General features: G+C 40.0%; 1 protein-coding gene across 1 annotated transcript in view; it reads right to left on the bottom strand.

Annotated features, from left to right (window-relative positions):
- Positions 1 to 254: 254 nt before the first annotated feature.
- Positions 255 to 20900, bottom strand: part of fmr1 (fragile X messenger ribonucleoprotein 1) — a 28683-nt gene continuing 8037 nt past the window's right edge. Inside the window, exons 4-15 of the mRNA XM_020595448.1 lie at positions 20683 to 20754; positions 19924 to 20072; positions 16447 to 16540; positions 16101 to 16217; positions 13116 to 13286; positions 12851 to 12929; positions 12603 to 12727; positions 12243 to 12329; positions 10650 to 10890; positions 10006 to 10206; positions 7274 to 7353; positions 255 to 4078 (exon numbers count right to left, since the gene is read on the bottom strand). Of these exons, the coding sequence (XP_020451104.1) occupies positions 3881 to 4078; positions 7274 to 7353; positions 10006 to 10206; positions 10650 to 10890; positions 12243 to 12329; positions 12603 to 12727; positions 12851 to 12929; positions 13116 to 13286; positions 16101 to 16217; positions 16447 to 16540; positions 19924 to 20072; positions 20683 to 20754 (1614 nt within the window). The 3' untranslated portion in view covers positions 255 to 3880. The remainder of the gene's footprint in view (positions 4079 to 7273; positions 7354 to 10005; positions 10207 to 10649; positions 10891 to 12242; positions 12330 to 12602; positions 12728 to 12850; positions 12930 to 13115; positions 13287 to 16100; positions 16218 to 16446; positions 16541 to 19923; positions 20073 to 20682; positions 20755 to 20900) is intronic.

Below are 20900 nucleotides of genomic sequence, written 5' to 3' on the forward strand. Positions count from 1 at the left end.
TCAGAAATGCTCAGCTTTGTGAATAATATCACTTCATTGTTAATATGTCACTTCACAAAACCGCCATGTAATGTCTGGTCTGTTATCAGTGTCTCATCATCCCTGATTTCATGGCTAGGCTGTGATATTCACCAGAATTAAAGGCACATTTCACACTAAATATGGTGAGGTTTCTTTGAGCATTCACAGCTTTCTTTTTCCAAAAGATAAATCAGCCCACCTTCCAAGTCTGACAAGCTGTGTTTTTTCCCCACAAACCCTGTATGTGTTTTGTGTCCCACCAACTAAAGTTGACCCAACCTACTGAAAAAGTATTTTATGCTATGCTAATGGTTGACACTCTGAATCAAAGCAGTATTTTAAATGAAAACTTCAACATTTTGGGAAATTCACTTTTTTTTTCTTACAGAGAGAGTTAGGTAAGAAAACTGATACCACTCTCATTTCTGTCAGCAGGAGGTGAGTTTAGCATAGCAGCAAGCAAGGGGTAAGCTGCTAACCTAAAAATTGCACCACTGGGCCAAAAATTAAACAAAATAAAACATTATTAGTGAGCTTTAACAATTCTTGTTGGTGGATTTTGGTATTTTTGGACCAATTCATGCTAGCTATTCTGTCATTTCCACTTGTCAGATAAGCTAAGCTGGCTCTAGCTTCATATTTAGTGCACACGTGAGTGGTATCAATCTGCTTGTCTAACTTTGAGCAAGAACGTGAATAAGCAAATGTTCAGAAATATCAAAACACACCTTTAAAAAGGTACCACAATGAGGGAAGCTAAATTCAAGGCCCAACTTTACAAGGCTAGAGTAAAACATTTAAATGAGTAGATTCAAACTGCGAATTACTTGTTTCCACCACATTAGCACATACAGTAGCAACACTAAAACTGAAGATCAGTGCTTGTCTTCCTGTCTCAGCATATAGCTGGATACTGAATGTGTTTACAGTAATTTGATGTAATACAGTATTTTTCTGAACTGTTAAGCCTATGAATGCACAGAGAAACCATTTTTGTTTTACAGTGACTTTCTCATATTTCAACAACTTAAAGTTTTCTAAAAACATCCCAACAAACTATGTCTCTCTCCCTTTCAATCCTAATCACAATACTTTCTACACTAGCCCATCAAAGTTACTGCGGTCAGTTTAATTTTAGGACACATTTTGGGTCAACTGAGAGGGTAAATGATCTTTACAGGCCTTCACGCCACCTAAAATGTACATATTTATGACGATGATGCCACTAATTAACTTTCATGCAGAATATTTATCAAGCCAGTAACTCTGAGGTGACAGCAGGTTGGTACACCTCAGAATGAGATATTTAAATCAACACACTGTTTTGTCTGGTGTTCTTTTGATGCCTGGAAAAAAACCACTCCGGTTAGACAGTCACTTTCAGCCATCTTGGATGATTGTCTAGTTCTCTTTTTGTTTACATCTATGTCAGTAAGTCATAGAGGTCCACCATGAGGCAAATAGGTTTGCAGGAACACCAGCAAACTGGACTTCTTCCAGATTAAAATGCATGACCAGAATTTGTTGAAGTCCTCTTAGAACCACAAAAGAATTCAAGAAATGCATACAGGATCACAGAATGAATCATCCAAGTAAAGAACACTCATGCACTTAATGTCCTAAGCATACAAGAAAAAAGAAGGGGTGTTACACTGTGTTTAAACAGACAGCATTAAAAAGCTTAAATCTATTTAGCAGCCAGGTGCTTTTTAGAATGGGCCATATTCAAAGAAACAGAGACACATAAATCCAAGGCACACAAATATATAGCCTTATTATGACTTAGAGTGGCAGAGAGACCGACAATCTGCAGTTAAATGACTGCGGCGAACACATTGCTGTTAGCGCAGAGAGCCTTTCACAAAGAAGCCATACTGAACTGGATAAAAATTTGCTTCTTCAAACCTGATTATACTGTGGCTTAGAGTTGTTTCACTAAACTTCACTGTGACTTTGCTGACATGCACAGATTCACAAAATAAAAACAGAAACTAAAGGAATGCACAGTTTAAATTATCAGTGGCAGAAAAGAATGTTCACAAAACAAGACCTGATACTTGTGGTCCAACGAAGATTACAAGCACAAAGTGACTACAACAGTATATGGAACCTTTACCTCAAAGATTTAGATCAGATTTCAGACTCCTGCTTCAACCCTATCATTTACAAAAGGTCACCAACATTAAAGAAAAGATTAATATACACAATGTCTAAGAAAAAGGGAGATGCCCAGAATAAGTTGAAAGAATACAACTTGCACCAACCTTTTTTATTTTGTCTAGGTATAACTCAGTTGCTTCTTCTACAGTAGTAATTGAAACAGGCTTTCCATAAATTCTGATCAGAGGACACTGTAGATTCTCTGTAACACAAAGCTTTTATTCATGACTGAATTGAAGGCTTTAGTCATGAGTCACTGTTTATTTTACAACAGCAGTGAATATATGGGTTTTATGTGTGTTTCTGGTGATCATACATTGAATTTATAATCCTCAGTGTGTCACTGTTTGCCTTGTCATGTGTTCTAGTTGTAGGACAACAGTTCATATTTCGTACCCGGACCCTGTTTTGTACCTCTTGGGAGTTGATCTGCATTTGCTTCAGTTAATACTTTTGTTTTACGCAGTTAATCTGCATCAGTGTGCCTCAGATTTATGTTATGTCCATCGGTACCTCCTGTACTTAATTTGAGCTTGGTCTGACAAAGAAACTGAAGGAAATTTATACTATGTAGTCAACAGGAAATGAAACACAGATGACTTCAGTGATGAGATAAGTATTTGCTGACTCATTCCAAGAGCGCCTCTGGTTATTTACTGCTAGAAAAAAAAACTGCCCATACCTGTTCACATTTCATTCTGGAGCATGTACACTTTGAACTGCTCTTCACTTTGCCAATACCAAAGGCAGGTGTAATTTGCTTAGGTGTCAGCACGGTCACCAGTGTTCAATTTCCCCAGAAAAAAGAAGAAAAACAACCCCTATCAAATTCTGCCAGTCTGAATTCACATATATCTAAATGTTTCTTTTAGAAGAATATCTAGGGGACACCAAAGTACACCTGGCCCTTCGGAAAAAGCTATTTTTTTTGTACAAGTTGAAAAGTCTCTCTGGAAATGCACCTGAAAGATGCTAAATACTTTCAGTACTTGGTATATTGTATTTAGACAATAAATGCAATGCTGTGTTGCAGGAGACTCCCAGGTGTTGGATTTTGGAGCTTTAGACCACAAAAAAAATAACATCTCAACCTGTGGGGAAACCATGGAGCACAATTAGAAAACCGTGTGCTGTTTGATCATTTCTGCCATTCCCCACTTTCAGTAAAACACATTTAAAATGTTAAAAGAAGGAACACACATTTTCAACCACCTTCTGAAGTGGCTGTAATTATGTTGCTTCTGTATAGGAACCAGTGACTTCTTTAATTTGTATGACTCATTTTTTTTCTCATGTGAGCAAGTCCAAACAGTGTGGTGGAAAGAAAATTTCATCCACTTTGGCTGATTTAAAAAAAAAAGAAAAAAAAAGGATGACTGGGATGCCTCTGAGAGAAGAGCTTTAGTCAAATCCTCCTCTTTTCCATTTGTCCAAAAAAAGTTGCTTTTATGTCACTCCAGAAAAGAACAAAAGATACCATACCAGCTAAAACCAAACCAAACCAGAAGATGCCTGATCACCTCTGGCCTATAACTTCACTACCAGAAACTTCTGTGCTGATGAAATATGTGTATTTATGTTTGACAAAAAGAAAGAGAAAGAAAAAGACAGAATCTACAATGGTTTATGACGTTGCCTGTGTGTATGCTTCTGAATGTGTGTACGTGTGCCTAAGTGAGAAGGTCCTCCAGTGGCGTATCTACGACACTCCGTTCACCAGTGGAGGAGCATCCTGTTTATCCTTCTTCATCCCTCGGTCTCTGATGGGTCTTTGATGGTGATGGCGGGACTGGCCTTCACCGCTGGCACTGATGCCACCCTGGGATGAGGAGGGCCCTCCTCCTCGCCCCCCTGAGGAGTGCTGCACGCTACGCTCGTTGTTACCGTCCACACGGATCTGAGGGAAATGAGCAAACAGGTACAGTCCAGTCCCACAGTGCACAGGTTCAAATAGAAAGGAAAAATGCTTTTGCTGTTCCTAAAACCCCACCCAATCAGTTACTGTTGCAGCGCCTGTCAAGCTTTATGTTTTCACACTGTACATGAGATTTCCAATGATGATGATGATAACAGATTTACCACCTGAATATCGAAGCAAAACTTTCAGACAGTGGGTTCTTGATTTCCCACAGATGTTGACAAAAATTGGGTTCTCATGTCAAACCAGTGACCATCACTCTTGCCTATTGAAATGACAGCTGTAGTGACCTAGCTTGTTAAGCTAAAGTTACATCTGTGAGTTTGTCCGACTTATTGTTCCCTCACACTCATTTTAAAATAAACAGACGCAGACCATTCAGTTGTGTTTTGCCACTATTTTAGCTACAGCCCAACTAAATTTTATAATTAGGTGCACCAGTGCAACTTGCAAATATGCCACCCCATTTGTTTTCCCCAACATCCTCATATATCGTGACACACCAGGCAGGAGTGAAAACTGTTACACATATGTGTATGTGCCTGCGTGCACGAGGGGCTATTGCAAGGCTATGGTTGCCATAACAATGTAGTTTAGGGACAAATCTGTGCAGGATGTCATCTACCGGTTCACAAGCAGGCTCAGGTCTTTGGTAAGAGTGAAATGAACTAATGATTAATTTGTTAAAAAAAGGATCATTCAGAACCTCCAGCGCCACTAACAGGAAATCAGCTGGTGAGCAGGTGATGAAAAGGGCAAAGACCTACTCGAAATGACATGATCACACAGGGGGCTGAGATATTGCAAAGAAAGGAATGGCATGTATTTTATGTAGGTTACTGCGCTCAGTGAGGCCTGCCATTTGCAGGAAAAGTTTGCTGACTCGGCTACAAATTTTAAACACGAAACACTCCTAAAACATCAACCAGAAGCATAAACTATGCAGGGACAGGTGCACTGGTGGAACAGCATTGCATTTAGCAGCAACATTTAGGAAGCAGAAATCTACTGATTGGTCTGCAGAAGATGCTGCAATGACAATACAATTACAGCCTATCACACCGCCAACCCAAAGATGGCTCAGTAGTAATAACACAGTGTAGAAAGAGGCTACTCTGGTACTAGGAAAAGTCCTGAACTCAAAACCTTAGTAGTTTGAAATACTTTTTCTAAGTAACTTTAGTTTACCAAGCTACACTTCTTTCTAGAGTAGTTTTGCTGTACTTTAACTTTTTCCAGTGTGAAGTAATTGAGTTTGCAAAACTACATTTTCAGAGTAGTTTCCCCAACACTGGTGAAAGGTGAACTGTCACCTCAGGTCCAGGCCATGTGAACTCTGGAACAAGTTGTCTTCAAGGACCTCTATTTTATTCCTCCTGAGTTCTGATCAGTCGCCCTGTCACTGCTGCTGAGAAGCCCCCCATCAGCATGATGCTACCACCACTATGCTTCACCATAGTGATGGTACTAACAGGTGATGATCAGTGGCCACTGTTCACCAGATATGGTGTTTGGTGTTCTGCCCAAAGACTTTGTCTCATCAGACCAGAGAACCTTATTTTACCTGCTCTCTCTGTAAAGAATATTTTGAGGAACTGCTTAACTTGACCAACATGTCTCCTAGGAGAGAGAATTTCAGCACTCACGGGAAGCCTTTTACAGTGATGGCAGAAGTGTCCAAGTTAAGAAGCTCCTGAGCAGCATGGTGCCAGACGTAAATGAGAAGCATGCCTCTTCAGTAACACATGGAGGTTGGGGACAGTGCCTGTGGACTGACTGGGGGAGTGATTACCATTTTTAAAAAGCGAGGTTTTAGGGTGTGCTCTAATTATCGGGGTATCATGTTGATCTACCTCCATGGAAAAGCTTATGCCAGGAACAGAGGAAAGGGGACTCCAACCAACTGTCGAACCAAGAAAAGCAATGCAGATTCTGACCTGGTTGTGGAACAGTGAAGAAAGTCTTTACCTTCACAAGATTACAGCAGGAGTCATGGGAGTTTTCCCATCCTTTCTACATGTATCTCATGACCATGTACCTTGGGAAGGTTTGGCGGGGTGGGGTGGTATGTGGTACTGCGGCAGGGCTCCAGATTAACATTCCATATTGGTGGCACTAGTGCCACTAAGTTTCTCAGAAGGTGGCACCACCTCTGTTTTACAACATAATGCACAATCTGTATTTTTCATAAATGATTTTAACTAACCTTATCATCCAATGTGCACAGCCTGTATTTATAATGAAATTCAGAGAGGGGGAAACTTATGGAACACAGTAAATGGGAAAATCACTTATAGAACAAGTTTCCACCTCTTTATGTAGTCACTGCAGTGCTCTATAGCCTCACAGTCAACGTGATGATGATGGTAATTAGGCTATTATATCTCAACTGAAGTATTAACCGAGGAACTGCGCACATGCTTTGCCATTTGTGTATGTGACTTATTTGTAGCCTGTTTATTTCTGAATCGCTCTTTGGCGATGTCTGTGTTGGACTTCATGCACACTTGTTTTGCTAAGAGCCAGCTCATTTTTGGGCTAAAGTTACTAGTAGCCTACAACTTAAAGGATTGATGTTGGGTTTCACCCACTACTAACTTCAAATTGGGACTTCACTGGACATGAGCGCCGCATATGCACGGCTTCAGTGTTTGATCCGTTCAATCCACAATTACTCCAACCTCCATGTAGCGTCTCGTCAGAAAAGCTGTCAGCAGAATGAAAACACGGTCTTCACCAGGCTGACTGATAGCCGAAATGCTGGACAAAAATTGTTTTCATGTAGGCTCATCAGCAAGGAATCAGTAGTATTTAATAACCTTGCTCAACCTGCAGCACAGCGACTGGGGATTACTGCTTAGACCTCACAAACCTAGTCACTTAGTGAATGAAGTATGACAACTTAATAGATTCCAGTTATCGCTCCTATTACAATCAAACTGCTTCCACATGTGGAGAAATCCAAAGTTTAACAAACTTGCCTGGATACATTTGCTAAGCTATGACTGGACAACTGCTGTACAAGGCAGGGGTTTGGCAAAAGATCAGTAGTGACATCAGATGGGACCATACCAGAAATAAGTTACCTGTGCCTTTTTATCATCCATTTAAAAAGAGGCAAGGCATTTTCAGGATTAGCATTATTTTTTAAAGATGAATGTGTGTGTATGTCACCTGTAGGGTGTCTTCCTGCACTCTTGTCTTGGGATCTCTGATATGGCGAGGTCTTGGCTCGTTCCACTGCATGTCTTCACCTAAACCAGGACAGACAAGGTCAGCATCTCAACTTATCAGCATCAGCCTTGTTCCCACCACTTGATGGGAAGACAAAACAGTGACAAAGCAGAAACAAACATCACTGATTACGTAACTGTCAAGTAGTCAAAACCTTCACATGTTCCTGCAATTCAAAGTGAGTAGCTTACTGGCAGGAAGCAGGCTAAAACTGAGTTCACATTTGTGTGTACCACAATTAGACTTATGTCAAAGAAAATTATCTTAATATAAATGTGGATCTCCTTGAAAAGCAAACACTCATAATGAAAATATATCAGGACGACAATCTGCAACGATCTCTTTAGTGATTCATTTCCACTTTTCAGGCTGTAATTTGAAGGAAAAAAAAAAACATCTCAAACTGTTATCAATTTTAATTCACTACAAATTTTTTTCTTCCTTCTTGTTTTTCCTACCATCTCAATTAAGATAATCTCCATTCATTATTTTCAAAATTAGCTTCATCTATAATCGACCTGTAGAAAAACAATATAACTGATTAAGAAAAGGCTCATCAAGCTTTCCACTGATAATATTTTACTGTGAATGTGCATATCCAGCAATGCTCCAAAAATAGTTGTTAGAAAAATCTTGAATGACATGAGGTCCCTGAGGAATCCTTACGGAGATGAGGAGTGACAGCCAGTGATAATTCCTACTAATGCAGTTTTTCAATGCGATTCTGAATATCTGAAAAATGTTTAAACAATCATTACCATCAATAGAAGGTGCACTTTCTTGCTCTCTCTTCTCCGACAGCGAGTTAACACACACACACACACACACACACCTGCAGAACCCACAGCTGAATTTCAGTTCAGCGTTCAGTATCGTCCTGGCCATCCTCCACCCAAAACTGACCCAGCTTACTCTTCCTGCCCACATCTGTCAGTGGATAATCAGCTCCCTAAGAGGTAGGAGGCAGCAGGTGAGGCTGGGGAAAACCTCATCCAGGACCTAGTCAGTGAGCACAGGTGCACCTCAGGGCTGTGTGCTTCTTCCAGTGCTCTTCTCTCTCTACACCAGCAACTGCACCTCTGGGGACTCATCTGTTAAACTTCTAAAGTACGCAAACAATACAACAGTCTTCGGCTTCATCCAGGACGGGGACGAGTCTGCGCACAAATGGGAGGATGAACAGCTGGCCCAGTGGTGTGGTTACAACAATCTCCTAAAGTCCACTGTCATCTCCACTGTTTTGAGTGTGTTCAGCTCCAGGTTGTTGCGACCACAGGGTCAACTGTGTGTTGTCCTGTTGCTGGCCCAACAGTAATTCTCAAAGCTAAGCTAATCCCCTTCAGAGCTGTAAGGACTGAGGAATCTCAGTCAGCAGAAATTCAGTCGACAGAAAAATACTTAGATTAATTAGCACATTAAGTTAGATGCTGTTGTATTTAACACACAGTATGTGTGTTAACCTCAAAGGCTCTTGGACACGGCACTAGGGCTGCAACAACTAATCAATAAAAATGATAATAAAAAGCTGGCAACAAATTATTTACCGATTAGTTTGGTCTAGTCACTTAGCTGTGTGAGAATGCTGGGTGACCGCATCAGTGAGGCATATAAAAACAGCAGATGTATTAGTAACAGTAGTGAGCATGGTTACAGCAGAGAAACGTTGGTGACCTGTCATCTCAAGTTTGGGAACACTTTATTTTACAATCAGAAAGAAGAGCGTATGGGGCAGCATGGCACTAGTACATTAGCAACTAAAGGAAAGACGGAGTTACAAAAGAAGGGGTGCCTGAAACTAAGCTGTTAATTTTAGTTAATAATGTAAGAAACATTATATTTAGGAACATAATGGTGGGTTGTATAAGCTACTAATAATGGGTGCATCTGTGCTGCATTCGTGTTAATGTGAAAACATGAAAAGTCAAGCATTACATTAAACACAGTAAGCAAAACTAAGTTACACAGGTGTGTTCAGGAACACTGATGATGTATATGCAAGTTAATGGGGATTGTGCAGAGCACACAGGCTAACAGTAAATGTGTTGAGGATTGTTTAGGCACAGTCAGATTTATTTTAAACTATCAATAGTATAGTAGTCGTATGTGTGCTGGGCTCTTTACATTAGCATGCTATGTTTTATGAAAATAATTTTAAATTAAACATTTTAATATTTTTGTTAATGCTATATGGATCTGTTGTACACTGTAAACGCTTAATTCTTGAACAAATAATTTGCTGTTTTTAATAATGCTCAGCATAGAAACATTGCAAAAGCATTGTTTAAATGAACGCATGCTTGTTTTCATAATGTGGAAAATAGATTTCAGCATGTTTTTTATGCACCAAATTAAATAAATAATCAACATATTAACTGATTATTAAAGCAGCCATTAGATGGAGCCCTAATGTGTACCACCTCAAAAAGAATATAGTTTTCATTCATGTGAGCAAAATGACTAAAGTACCAAAAATACTAGTCATTCTGCTGTTGTCTGCTACTCGCTGAGGAAATAAAAGTCGTACATTGTTGTCATGTTATAGCTTTGTTACACTTCTTTTTTTTTTAAGTAAAATTTTATGTCTTCAGTCAGGCATCCATTCTTCCCTGTGGTATAAAAGTGGTATCAAAAATCAATATTGCAGTATCATGATAACAGTAATTCCCACCCACCTTTATACCCTCCTCCTCCTCTTCCTCTACCCCCTCGTCCCCTTGGCCCACCGCCGCCTGGTCTCTTCCTCCCATCTGTCCGCCTGGGCAGGGTACCCCCTCCTGTCATCAGCTCCTCGACGGGTGCCAGTGACCAATCGCTGAGCTCGTCTCTGTGGTCCGACTCTGTCTCTGAAGCGTTAGATGCCTCTGAGTTGGTGCCTGGAGAACAAAGTACACAAGCCAAACTTTATTATTAGCTGCCTCAGAAAGACAGCACGGATTTTAACCTTTGATTCACTGTTATTAAAGTCATCACCAGGGGAAAAGACCTTGTGCAAGCTGCATGTTTCATGTATTTTACATTACATTAAATATTAAAAATCCAAACACTTATTTGACCCTGAAATGTGACCGCTGAGCACAAAAAGTGAAGTAATTACCATTCCTCTAAATAACCAACTCAGTTTGCTTTCACATCCAGATCAATGAGAGCACTTAAAGTCAGAGCGCATTGTATGAGGCAAACACTTCAGATGCATATTTTATATTAAAGCTTTAGGCAATCTTAACCTTGCATGAGTACAAACAATATTTAAAAATATGTTATTAATTTTTAAATAGGTTTTAATGAACTCACTTGTGTATTGCTGATTTGACCATACCTGAGGCAAAAGCAGCCCCTCCCCCTCTTCGTCCCCGTCCACCTCTTCCTCCCACTCCTGTGTAGGGCTTCCCTCCTCCTCCACCTCCCCCTCTCCCCATCCCCAGCCCCATGCCATTGTCGAACACATAGGTTTTGTCTTTGGGGTTTCGAGGTCCAGGCCCTCCTCCTCCACTTCCCCCTCCTATCTGTCTCAGCTGCTCATCAATCTGAAGGCGCTCCAGACGAAGCTGATCCACCTCCTGTGGACAAAAAGAGTTGGAAAAAATTGGAGCAGGTCTTCATGCTTTCACTCATATACTGGTTGATTGTATTCAGACTTTGATAATTATACACAACAAGTAGGAACTTGTTTTTTTAACTTTTTGTATAAATTATGTCTACAGTATATGCTACATTTATAATGAAGAGTATCCAGGTTTCTGATCCTGAAGACATGTTCCTGCTTTCTCTCCATCCTGCTACTTGTCATTTCTGTTCCTACTGAGTTACTCTAGATGTGCTTTTGACTACCAGGGATTGGACAGTGATGAAATCTCCCCCAATACTACCATCAAGTTTCACTTTGATTTCAATGTATAGATCACCAAAGCATTGTTCATCATCATATTTTTGTTTTAACGACTAACTACTACAACTAATTATGGTTGAGAAGCCACATAGACTTTACAAAAATATTATTTATGATTTATTTTATGATGGAGTATCCTGGTTTATTACTCCAAGTAGCATATTAAGGTTTCTAAAGACTAGAATAAGGGCTAATTCTTGATTGTGAGACCAGGGGGATATTCCACAAAACCTAAATAGCGCATTAAGCTGTGATTTTCCAGTTATCCTGGATGAACTTAGCTGCAATTCAGTTCCACAGAAGCACTGGTGCATAAGTTACCATGAAGGTTTATTCTGTGCAGCTAGTCTAACAACTAGGCTTGATCAATCCTGGCGCCTTATCTGTTCTGTCAGCAGTCACTCAGGCTGCTTCAGGCGCCGGAAGTCCTGACTGTGCGTTTGGCATTATGAAATCTGAAGACTACCAGTGAATTCTGGGGCACAATGTAGGGCCTAGTGTCAGAAAGTTGGGTGTCCGTCAGAGGTCATGGGTCTTACAACAGGACAAAAGCAGACTTCAAAAAGCACCAGAAATGGTTTCAGACAATGTGCTGGAGATTCAAAAGTGACCAGCAATGAGTCCAGATCTAAATCCCATAGAGCACCTGTGGAGGGATCTCAAAACAGCAGCTGGGAGAAGGAACCCTTCAAATCTGAGAAACCTGGAGCAGCTGGCAAAAGAAGAGTGGTCCAACATTCTAATAAAGAGGTGGAAGTAACTCAGTGATGGCCACAGGAAGTGACTGATTTCAGTTATTTCGTCCAAAGGGTTTTGCTACCAAATATTAAGTTGAGGGTGTCAGTAATTCTGTCAGATTTGTAGGGAATGGGTCATTTAAGTCCAGTCTTATTGTCACTGGATAAAAACTGTTGCGAAAGTGTTTGGTGTGAGTTCTGGATTCTGGGAAAGGGGACTGGTCTAAAATGTAGACATCTGAGGTAGGATGTAATGGAAGTTGTTAAGACTGGTGATAACACAAACCTTAAGGTAGTTGAGGTGGTAGTCCAGCAGTACTGTAGCATTGGAGATGCTTTCCTTGGTCCCCACAAATACAAATGGCACCATTCCCTGTGAGAGAGGTATAGAACATCAAAGTCAGTGATAAGAACACTAGCTCTCAGTTATATTTATTGCTGGAATCAGAGGTTACTTTTAAAGCCCCTCTATGATTAATTATTATGAGCAACATAAACATCATCATCATGCACCTTTTTATTAACTAACCTGACATCCAAATCCATTAAAAAAAAATACTACTTAAGTGTGTGTTGTGGTGTGTGCCACAGCGAAGAAGGCAGAGATTTGGTTTCAAGTCTAAAGCAAAGTTTGTTTCCCACTGACCTCATCTGCTGTTGCTGTGTCTGCTAAGGGCTTTTTGTCATTCTCAGGCTCAATACGAACCCGCACCACACCAGACTTATCAACCACTTCCTGGATCAGTTTACCGTTCTTGCCAATCACTTTCCCTGTGAGCACAAAAACATTACTCAATCACAGACCGACTGACACAAGTTGAATTATCTGGCTAATTCTTAAATTCAAGTTACTGCACCAATAATCTCAGTATTTCAGCAGAGTGATTTTCTCACCTACTAAGTTCCGGGGAACTTTGATGACATCTTCAGAAAACTCCAGGAAACTTCTGGCTTTATGAACTGCATCCTGGTCCTTTGACAAACACACACAAAACCAACATAATCCAAGTTCTGTCACTTCAGGACCTCAAGTGGGTTTAACATAAAATTATAAACAAGAACACAGAAGACAAACGCCTCTACACTGAGGTCTGTGCTAGCACATCCAGAGATAAGACAGACCAAACATGTCACCTGTGTATTATTCAAGCCATCCTACCTCTCCATATATGTGAAAGGTGCACGTCTCTTCGTCCAGGTCGATATTAGTGACTCCAGGGACTTTACGAGCTTGCTGAATGTTGGCCCCGTGAGTCCCAATGGCGAGACCCATTAAATCGTCCCTAACTGCAAACTGTTCATGAAACCGTGATGCAAGCTGCCTTGAACTCTATAGAAACGCACACACAAAGGTATCAGTGCCACAAAAGAGCAAGCATTCTTGATGACAAGGCCTATTTATAAATTATTTATTTTAAACATGTGACATTTTAGTCATCAAAAGTTGTTTAGATTTCTCTAAATCCATCTTTCCTTAGGGTTCCGATTCCCCTCTGTCCTCCAAGCAGGCCGTTTTGAAAGCTACTGACCGAAAACTTGCATTATTCATGACCACCTACTCTCACTGCCCAGAGCTGTCCCACATTCACCCTGAGCCAATCAAAAAATGACCTACTGATTAACCACATTCTTTTAGACTACGTCTTTACCTAGAGTAATGGCTGCAGCTGGAACGTGCCACAGTATGTAGCACTCTTTGAACCGCAGTCTGATTTGGAATGGGAAGTAGAGGAACCTGCTCATCTGAGACTTCAATATCTGGAGGGCTCCAGCTTATTTTTAGCACAGATACTCTATATTCCTTTAGCCGAATAACAGAACATATTTACAACTGTCCTTTTCTTAAAACATCATCACAAGTGTAGTTAATATTTAAATGCTCCAAGTTGTTCTTATCATATTAAGTCTAGGGATGCACAGCCAACACTTAAAAACCAATAAGAGTAAAATGCATTCTTTAGAATGGATAAGTGTCTGTGACTATGTGTTTTTTCATAAGGGGTTTATTTTTTACATGGGCAAATAGTGGCAAAAACAACAACCAAACATGAACAGAACGCACATAGTCACCATACCTAAATTTCACTTATTTTTTTTGTCTTAGTCCTTTGAGGAAAATGCATAATAGTTCGTCACATTTTAGTCTTTTGTTAGTTGTAAGTATAAGTCAGTAAAAACTAAATACATTGCAGACGATGTTTTGCCATTTTTAAGATGTACTGTACTTCTTCACCCTGGTTGCCTACAATTAGAAGAATCAGAATCAGCTTTATTGGCCAAGTGTGTTGGACATGAGGAATTACCATGGGTACACGTGTTGTTGCCATCTAAAGTAACATTTGTGGAAAACTGTGTTTTATTTACACAGTGTCCCTCTGCTGTGCAGAAGATAGGCTCACATCTCTACTAAAATCCTCTTCACAGGGTTCAGTTTGAGAGGTGATGCTAAATCGTCAGATAACATCAAAACAGTGAGATCTGTGCAGTGAACATTTAGAGATGATTAATGGTCGAGCAGCCATATTAATCCTGGCACTGACCGATAGCAACACAAAAGACATCCAAGTGAAAAGAACGTTAATGTTACATCAACAGCCACAACGTTTCACGCTTAATAATCCTACCGTTTCATTTTCATATGGGGTGCTGCTGCATTTTCCTAGTTTGTCCCAGTAGGTTTTTTCTTTCTTTCTGCATAATTCTCTGGACTGTAGACAAATTTGGTTTAAAAAAAGTTTCTTCCAAGAAGCGCTAATGCCAGAAGACAGATTGGTACTGAATGTAAGATGATATCTTATCAACAGCAGTGAAACACATCAAGCAGCTAATTCAGCTCCTGAGATTTTTAGCCCAGTGGAAAAAAAACAGCTTTACTGATCAGCACTAAGTTACTTCATGTCTCTTCATTCATCTTTCACATTATCATTTACTCTTTTGTTGATGAAAAATGTAAAATATTTGACCCTAGTTGAGATGACGCTAGATGAGAGGTGCTCAAGAGGGATTTGTTGGGTTTTGCCTCTGTAATATTACTGATAACCGTAAGGTCTAGACCTTACTTTGTAAACTGTCCTGAGATACACTATACAAATAAAATTTGATTTGATTTGAAACGTCTTCGACCTAAAACCAAGTCCACATGATTTTTTTTTTAAATTTGAACAGACATAGTTCTGTTGTCAAACATTACTTTTTAGTTTGTCTCATTTTTTATCCTGAAAAACAGGCCATCAACAAATATTTTAGCATGGATCGTCACATCACACCTGTGGAACAGAGAATAAAGTAAAGCAAACAGCCTAGATTCCCCGTGTAGAAAAATATTTTATAACTTAAATAAATAGTGAATAGTAGCCAGACTTTCTAAGGTATAAACAGGTTAGTGGGATTAGTCTGGTTCGCAGTCTGTTTCCTATGAGACCTGCAGTGGAGAGTACTGCTTAGATGGTGCCAATGTCCCAGAAACACAAAAAATAGTGACTCGCTAGACCGGCCAAACTGGGGAAACCTGTCTGCTGGAGAAGCATGTCTTTTCCACCATGCGCCCCCATGAATTGATTGATATGTAGGCCCTATAGCTTATTTCAAAAATTTATATATCTTTTTTTTAACTGTTTAACTGATAGTATTAATTGGCTGGAATTCTTATTGTGGGTTAATGGTTAATGGTGAGCATCTCTAATTAAGTCAATATAATTTGTCAAGATTACATTTGGATATTTAAGGTACACTTGTGTGAACTGTGAAAGAATACCGACTGAGAACATGTGTAGCCCCAGAGAGATTCCACAGGAACTGTGAAGACGTTTTATCTGCTCAACAACCAGCAATAGCACACTTCCATTGCCCTGATTTCCTTGTCATCTGCTGTAATGCAAACTCTGACTGCAGAAATTATGTACGTAACTCAGTGTAGCGCTGGGCCAGGTTGGGCCTATGCTTCGTTTCATTTGATTCTTGAGTGTACTTTAAACCGCTCACACTTGAGGTGGTATTTCAAAATTTTCATTAACTTAACAAGAACAAGGAGAATTTTAACTGCAAAATTATAATTTACATACATTTGAAGATGTAGTTGCCTGTAAGCTTTATTTGTGTGTGTGTGTGTGTGTGCGCGCGCACGTGTGTGTATGTAACTGTGTACCTCCAGTTGCCTGCTGGCCTCTTCATTCCTCAGTATAAGAGAGAGTTTGGTGCGGAGACTCCTGAAGTGCATGTCACTCATCATATTGGCCCGCTTTGTTGTGACCTCATTCACAGACTGCAACAACAACCAAAGCTTATTTCACACAAAGAATCTGACTTTAGATACAGTATGGCAGCGATGGAGGTTAGCTACAAAGTGATGTAACATTATTTTACGTAATTTACAGGGCGCCCCTGTCAGATCAGTGGGTGAACAGTTGAACTATCTATGTAAAATGTTATTTGAGTGATGGACAGTCACAGAACACTTATGTTCTCAAGTTGAAAAAAATTGTTCAACCAACCAAGATGACGAGCTGCTTTTTCTCCGAGTCATAGGTTACGTTGAAAGCTCCCACAGCCTTCTTAAAGTCTTTGTGTGCTGACTCCTTGGAGCACCTGTCAGGGGTTACAAATAAGTCATGTTATTTCATGTCCTAAAAATCTAACACGGAAATCTGTCATTTACAGAAGTGCTCAGACCCTTTGCTGTAGCACTCCAGATTGTGGTCAAAATGGGGCTTTCTTTATCACTGACGTGTCCACAGCTCTATTAGAGAGCATTTGTGGAAAACTGAATTGACTGGACATAGTTTAGAAAGACGTGTGTGTATAAGGTCCCACTATTCACAGTGCATGTCAGATAAGATATACTTTAATGTCTTCATGAGGAAAGTTGTAGTAGGCTCCATGCCATAAACACCAGATGGGCAGAGCACCAACCTATATAAATTCACACATACAAGACTGTACCTATAAAGAGCTGTTTACTAATTTAAAAGTCATCTCACACACCCTCTGACCAGATGGAATTCGGACTGATGTGAGGACAAATGAATTCTTACACCTGTTCAATTTACACTAAGGGACTCTGCAACATGAGCCTGTGCACCAGCAGAGCAGCACCACCCTGCCTTGTCAGGACAAAAACCAAGTCATGGTGTCCAAACAACTCTACATATCTCCATAATAAATTTGTGGTAAGGCAAAGATCAAGGCAACGGGTTAAAACATTTTCTAAATCTCTGACTGTTCCCAGGAGCACAGCGACTTCCATAACTGTAAAATGGAACAAGTCTGGAACCACCAGAAGTATTCCTAGTGTGTTCAGTCAAACTGAGTAGCCAGGCAAGAAGGGCCTTGGTCTGGGAGGTGACCAAGCTCACAATGGTTAGTCAAAAAGATTCTATCTGGACAGGCCTCCATGCACTGTGTGAGGCAAAGAGAGATGCACCAATGACAGTATAGGGTATCAGGTCCAATACCACCCTGTAGGACTCATACTAGTCCTATATTACACACCGATACCACTTAACAGCAACATCACATCTGTAGTTTTGCACACGCAGACTTTACTTGGGCAGCCTGCCCAAGTACATTAATTAATTTAACCCAAATTTATTATTATATTTTTTTTTTATCTGTGTAACAATGATGCCATCTGCAATCAATTAACTATTCCCTTGCTCTTGATTTTCCTTTTACTATTTAAAATGTGTAAAACCTTATTTCAGTGAAAAGCTGTGCACAGTGCATTGATTTACCCAGCCACTTCTTGCCCTGCTCTCTCTCTCTTGCACATATACACACACATTAACAACAGACCCTCTGTGAATAATACTCCTCTCTGTGTCTGTTCTTAACATAACACTGACAACTACGTAGGCCCAGCTCTTCTAATAAGTTTTAATACAGCTGTTGCAGATGTTAACATGCTGTAGGTAGCATGGATGTATTATATGGAATGCTCTGCAAATAGAGAGCCAGCTAGTGCAGCAGCGACAGGTCAGATGAACAGCAGCAAGCACAGACTACTACTAGATACTACTGCATTTATTAAACAAAAAATAATAATTTATGAAAGTGTGACCCCCACCTCATTGGCTAATGCCACAAGTAATATGTAATTCTGTGGGAAACAGTGATCAACCTCATGCTGGTTGAGCAGGTCATTAGATGGAGAAGAACTTTCATACTACATTACATTACACTTTAAAACAGAGGCATTGTCACCGAATGTGGAGCTGGTGCCATCAGTATGAAATGTTAGTCTGGAGCCCTGTATTAGTTTACACAGACAGTTTTAAGGTAATATGCACAGGCTGCTGTTATTCAGTATATTTTATTTAATCCCAGTCAGAAAGTAAATCTTATGAAAATAGAAACAGTCTCTAAAGCCAATGCAATTTTATGGTGACTGTAATTTCTATAGCAGAAACACTACTGTATCAGTATCAGCAACTATTCAAATGTAAGTACTTGGTCTGGAAAAAGGTGGTGTTGATGCATCCCTATTGGTGAACACCAGGTACTGCTTATTACCTGTCTAACACCATCCCTCCGCAGCAGTATAGTGGTGGCAGCATCATGCTATGAGGGTGCGTGTCAGCAGAAGGGACAGGGACATTGGTCAGAAGTGAGGGGAGGATGAACGCAGCCAAATGCAGAGAGGTCCTTGAAAAAAACCTGTTCCAGTGTGCACGTGACCTGAGACTGGGGTAATGGTTCACCTTTCAGTAGTCACTGCTTGACTGTCTGCATGACATTAAAGCTTGGCTGTCACAAAACTCTCTCTATTTGAATCAAAGTACAACTGAGTGTAGTATATTTGGTGCCTCTGGTGGTCTTAATAGTTTAGACTTAAATCTTGGAACACTAGCCTCATTTGTCAAAACTGCTGTAAAGAATTTAGGAGTCATGTTTGACAGTGACCTTACATTTGACAGATTAATTCTGCTGTAAAATCAAGCTTCTTTCAGCTTCACTTAGTGGCTAAGGTTAAGCCCTTTCTTTCCCAAAAGGACCTTGAGATGCTTTCATTCGTTCTCGGTTAGATTACTGCAATGCTCTCTGCGTATGTTGCAGTTAATCAATTGTCACTTTCTGGCCTCCAACTTGGACAAAATGCTGCTGCTCCTTTTTAACTAACCCAGCCAAATGTGAGAATATAATTCCTGTTCTTTTATCTCTTCACTGGCCTCCAGTTCACTTTAGAATTGATTTACAACTGTTGATGTTTGTTTTCAAAGCTTTAAATGGACTTGTTGCTCTTTATTTAACAGAACTTTTATTGTTCTGTAAGAATGACAGAGTGTTCAGGTCATCCAGTCAGCTTCTTTTAAAAGTCCCCAAGTCTATTGTAGGTGTCAGTGATGGGGTGACCGTGTCTTTACTGTGGCTGCTCCAAAACTGTGGAAACAGTTTACCGCTTGACATCTGCTCTACTACCGACCTGGCACTTTTAAATCTAAACTAAAGCCTTGTCGTTTCAGGTTGGCCTTTTATGTGCTTTAATTTATTTTGTGTATTTAATGCTTTTGATTGTTATTTTGTGTAAAGCACTTTGGTTGACTTGTAGTGTTTAAGTGCTATAGAAATAAATGCTGCTTTCACGTTGTCATTATAGGTTGCTGAGTGTAGACTGGTCAGCAAAATTGGCAGTTTATCCATTTCAATTTTTTAAATATACAACACAATAAGAAAAGTGGTGGCATCTGAATACTTTCTGAAGCCGCTATATGTGTGCACACACAGTAGCCCGCTCAGCAGTCCATTTCTATTAAAGGCTTATTAAACTCTGGCTCATGCGAGTTTTAGAAAATAAACAAATACAGGAATGTGACTCACACTTTCTTAAATTGTGTTGTTACACTGGCATAACACTGTGCCACTTATAATCAACCTATGTTTAAGCAACTATATTGACTTAAGCAACTGTCACCCAGGCCAATAAAATACTTTTGTTAAAGCTAAGAATGCGGGTTGGTCTTGGCTGAACTTACATCTGCCGTAGATCCTCAGGCACATCCAGTCTGATCTTTATGAAAGTGTTTTTCATCGCCGGTTTATTCGGGTTGACAGGCCGTAACCGCTCCAGCGTCACTATCTCATTTAATGTAGCATCACATGCAGCGTACTCTATTACATAAAACTAGAGACAAACAAATACAGCATCAGAGTGATCCAGTTTGGTAAAAGCAAAATGTGAAACAGCAGGGCTGGCAAAAACTTTGTATCAGTACATCAAATATAAACATCAATTTTAACAAGGGAACTGAAATTTTCTACAAAGAAAGAAATTAAGAGGGTGAGTGAGAGGGAAGACAACCCACTGTACAGGCACAAAAACACAGTACATGAGATAAAGCATAAAACCAGAGCAGAGACTAGCATGGGGGAACAGAAGCAAAGAGAAGAGCTCAGAGATGTGAGACAGGTTTGTCAGGCTGGCCTAAATTTAGTCTGCCACTCCTTCACTCATTCAGTAGCTGAAAGTACAGTAACTCTAGTCTCCAGATAGGTCAAGGTATACTTTGGTGGATTATCTACACTGAGCCATTTATGGACAGTTTGTGTTTTTAATGCATAATCTAAATCACGTGTTTTGTAGGCCACTGAAACTGAGCATTACTGTAGAACTCAAAGAAAGCAGGTATGATAGTAATTCATCTAGCAAAGCAGTAAATGATAACTTTATATCCAGGTCTACTGTGCACTGAGTGTGTTAATGGGCCTTAGAAGTGATGTGGCCTGAGCCCTACCTCTCCTTTGACCATGCGAACCTTGGCCAGCCACCATCCACAAGGCTCCTTGTCATTAGCCCTGGAATATACCTGGCAACACACACACACACACAGCTAATTCCACAAAACATTCTACTTATTCTACAACTTTTTAAAAACAAAACATTTAATTTTTACTCATTAACTGCTTATTATCAAGTGAATAAATGCAATTTCACATTAATTTGTAGGGAGTA

The sequence above is a fragment of the Monopterus albus genome, unplaced genomic scaffold, assembly GCF_001952655.1.
Source record: "Monopterus albus unplaced genomic scaffold, M_albus_1.0 scaffold27.1, whole genome shotgun sequence".
NCBI classification, from domain to species: domain Eukaryota; kingdom Metazoa; phylum Chordata; class Actinopteri; order Synbranchiformes; family Synbranchidae; genus Monopterus; species Monopterus albus.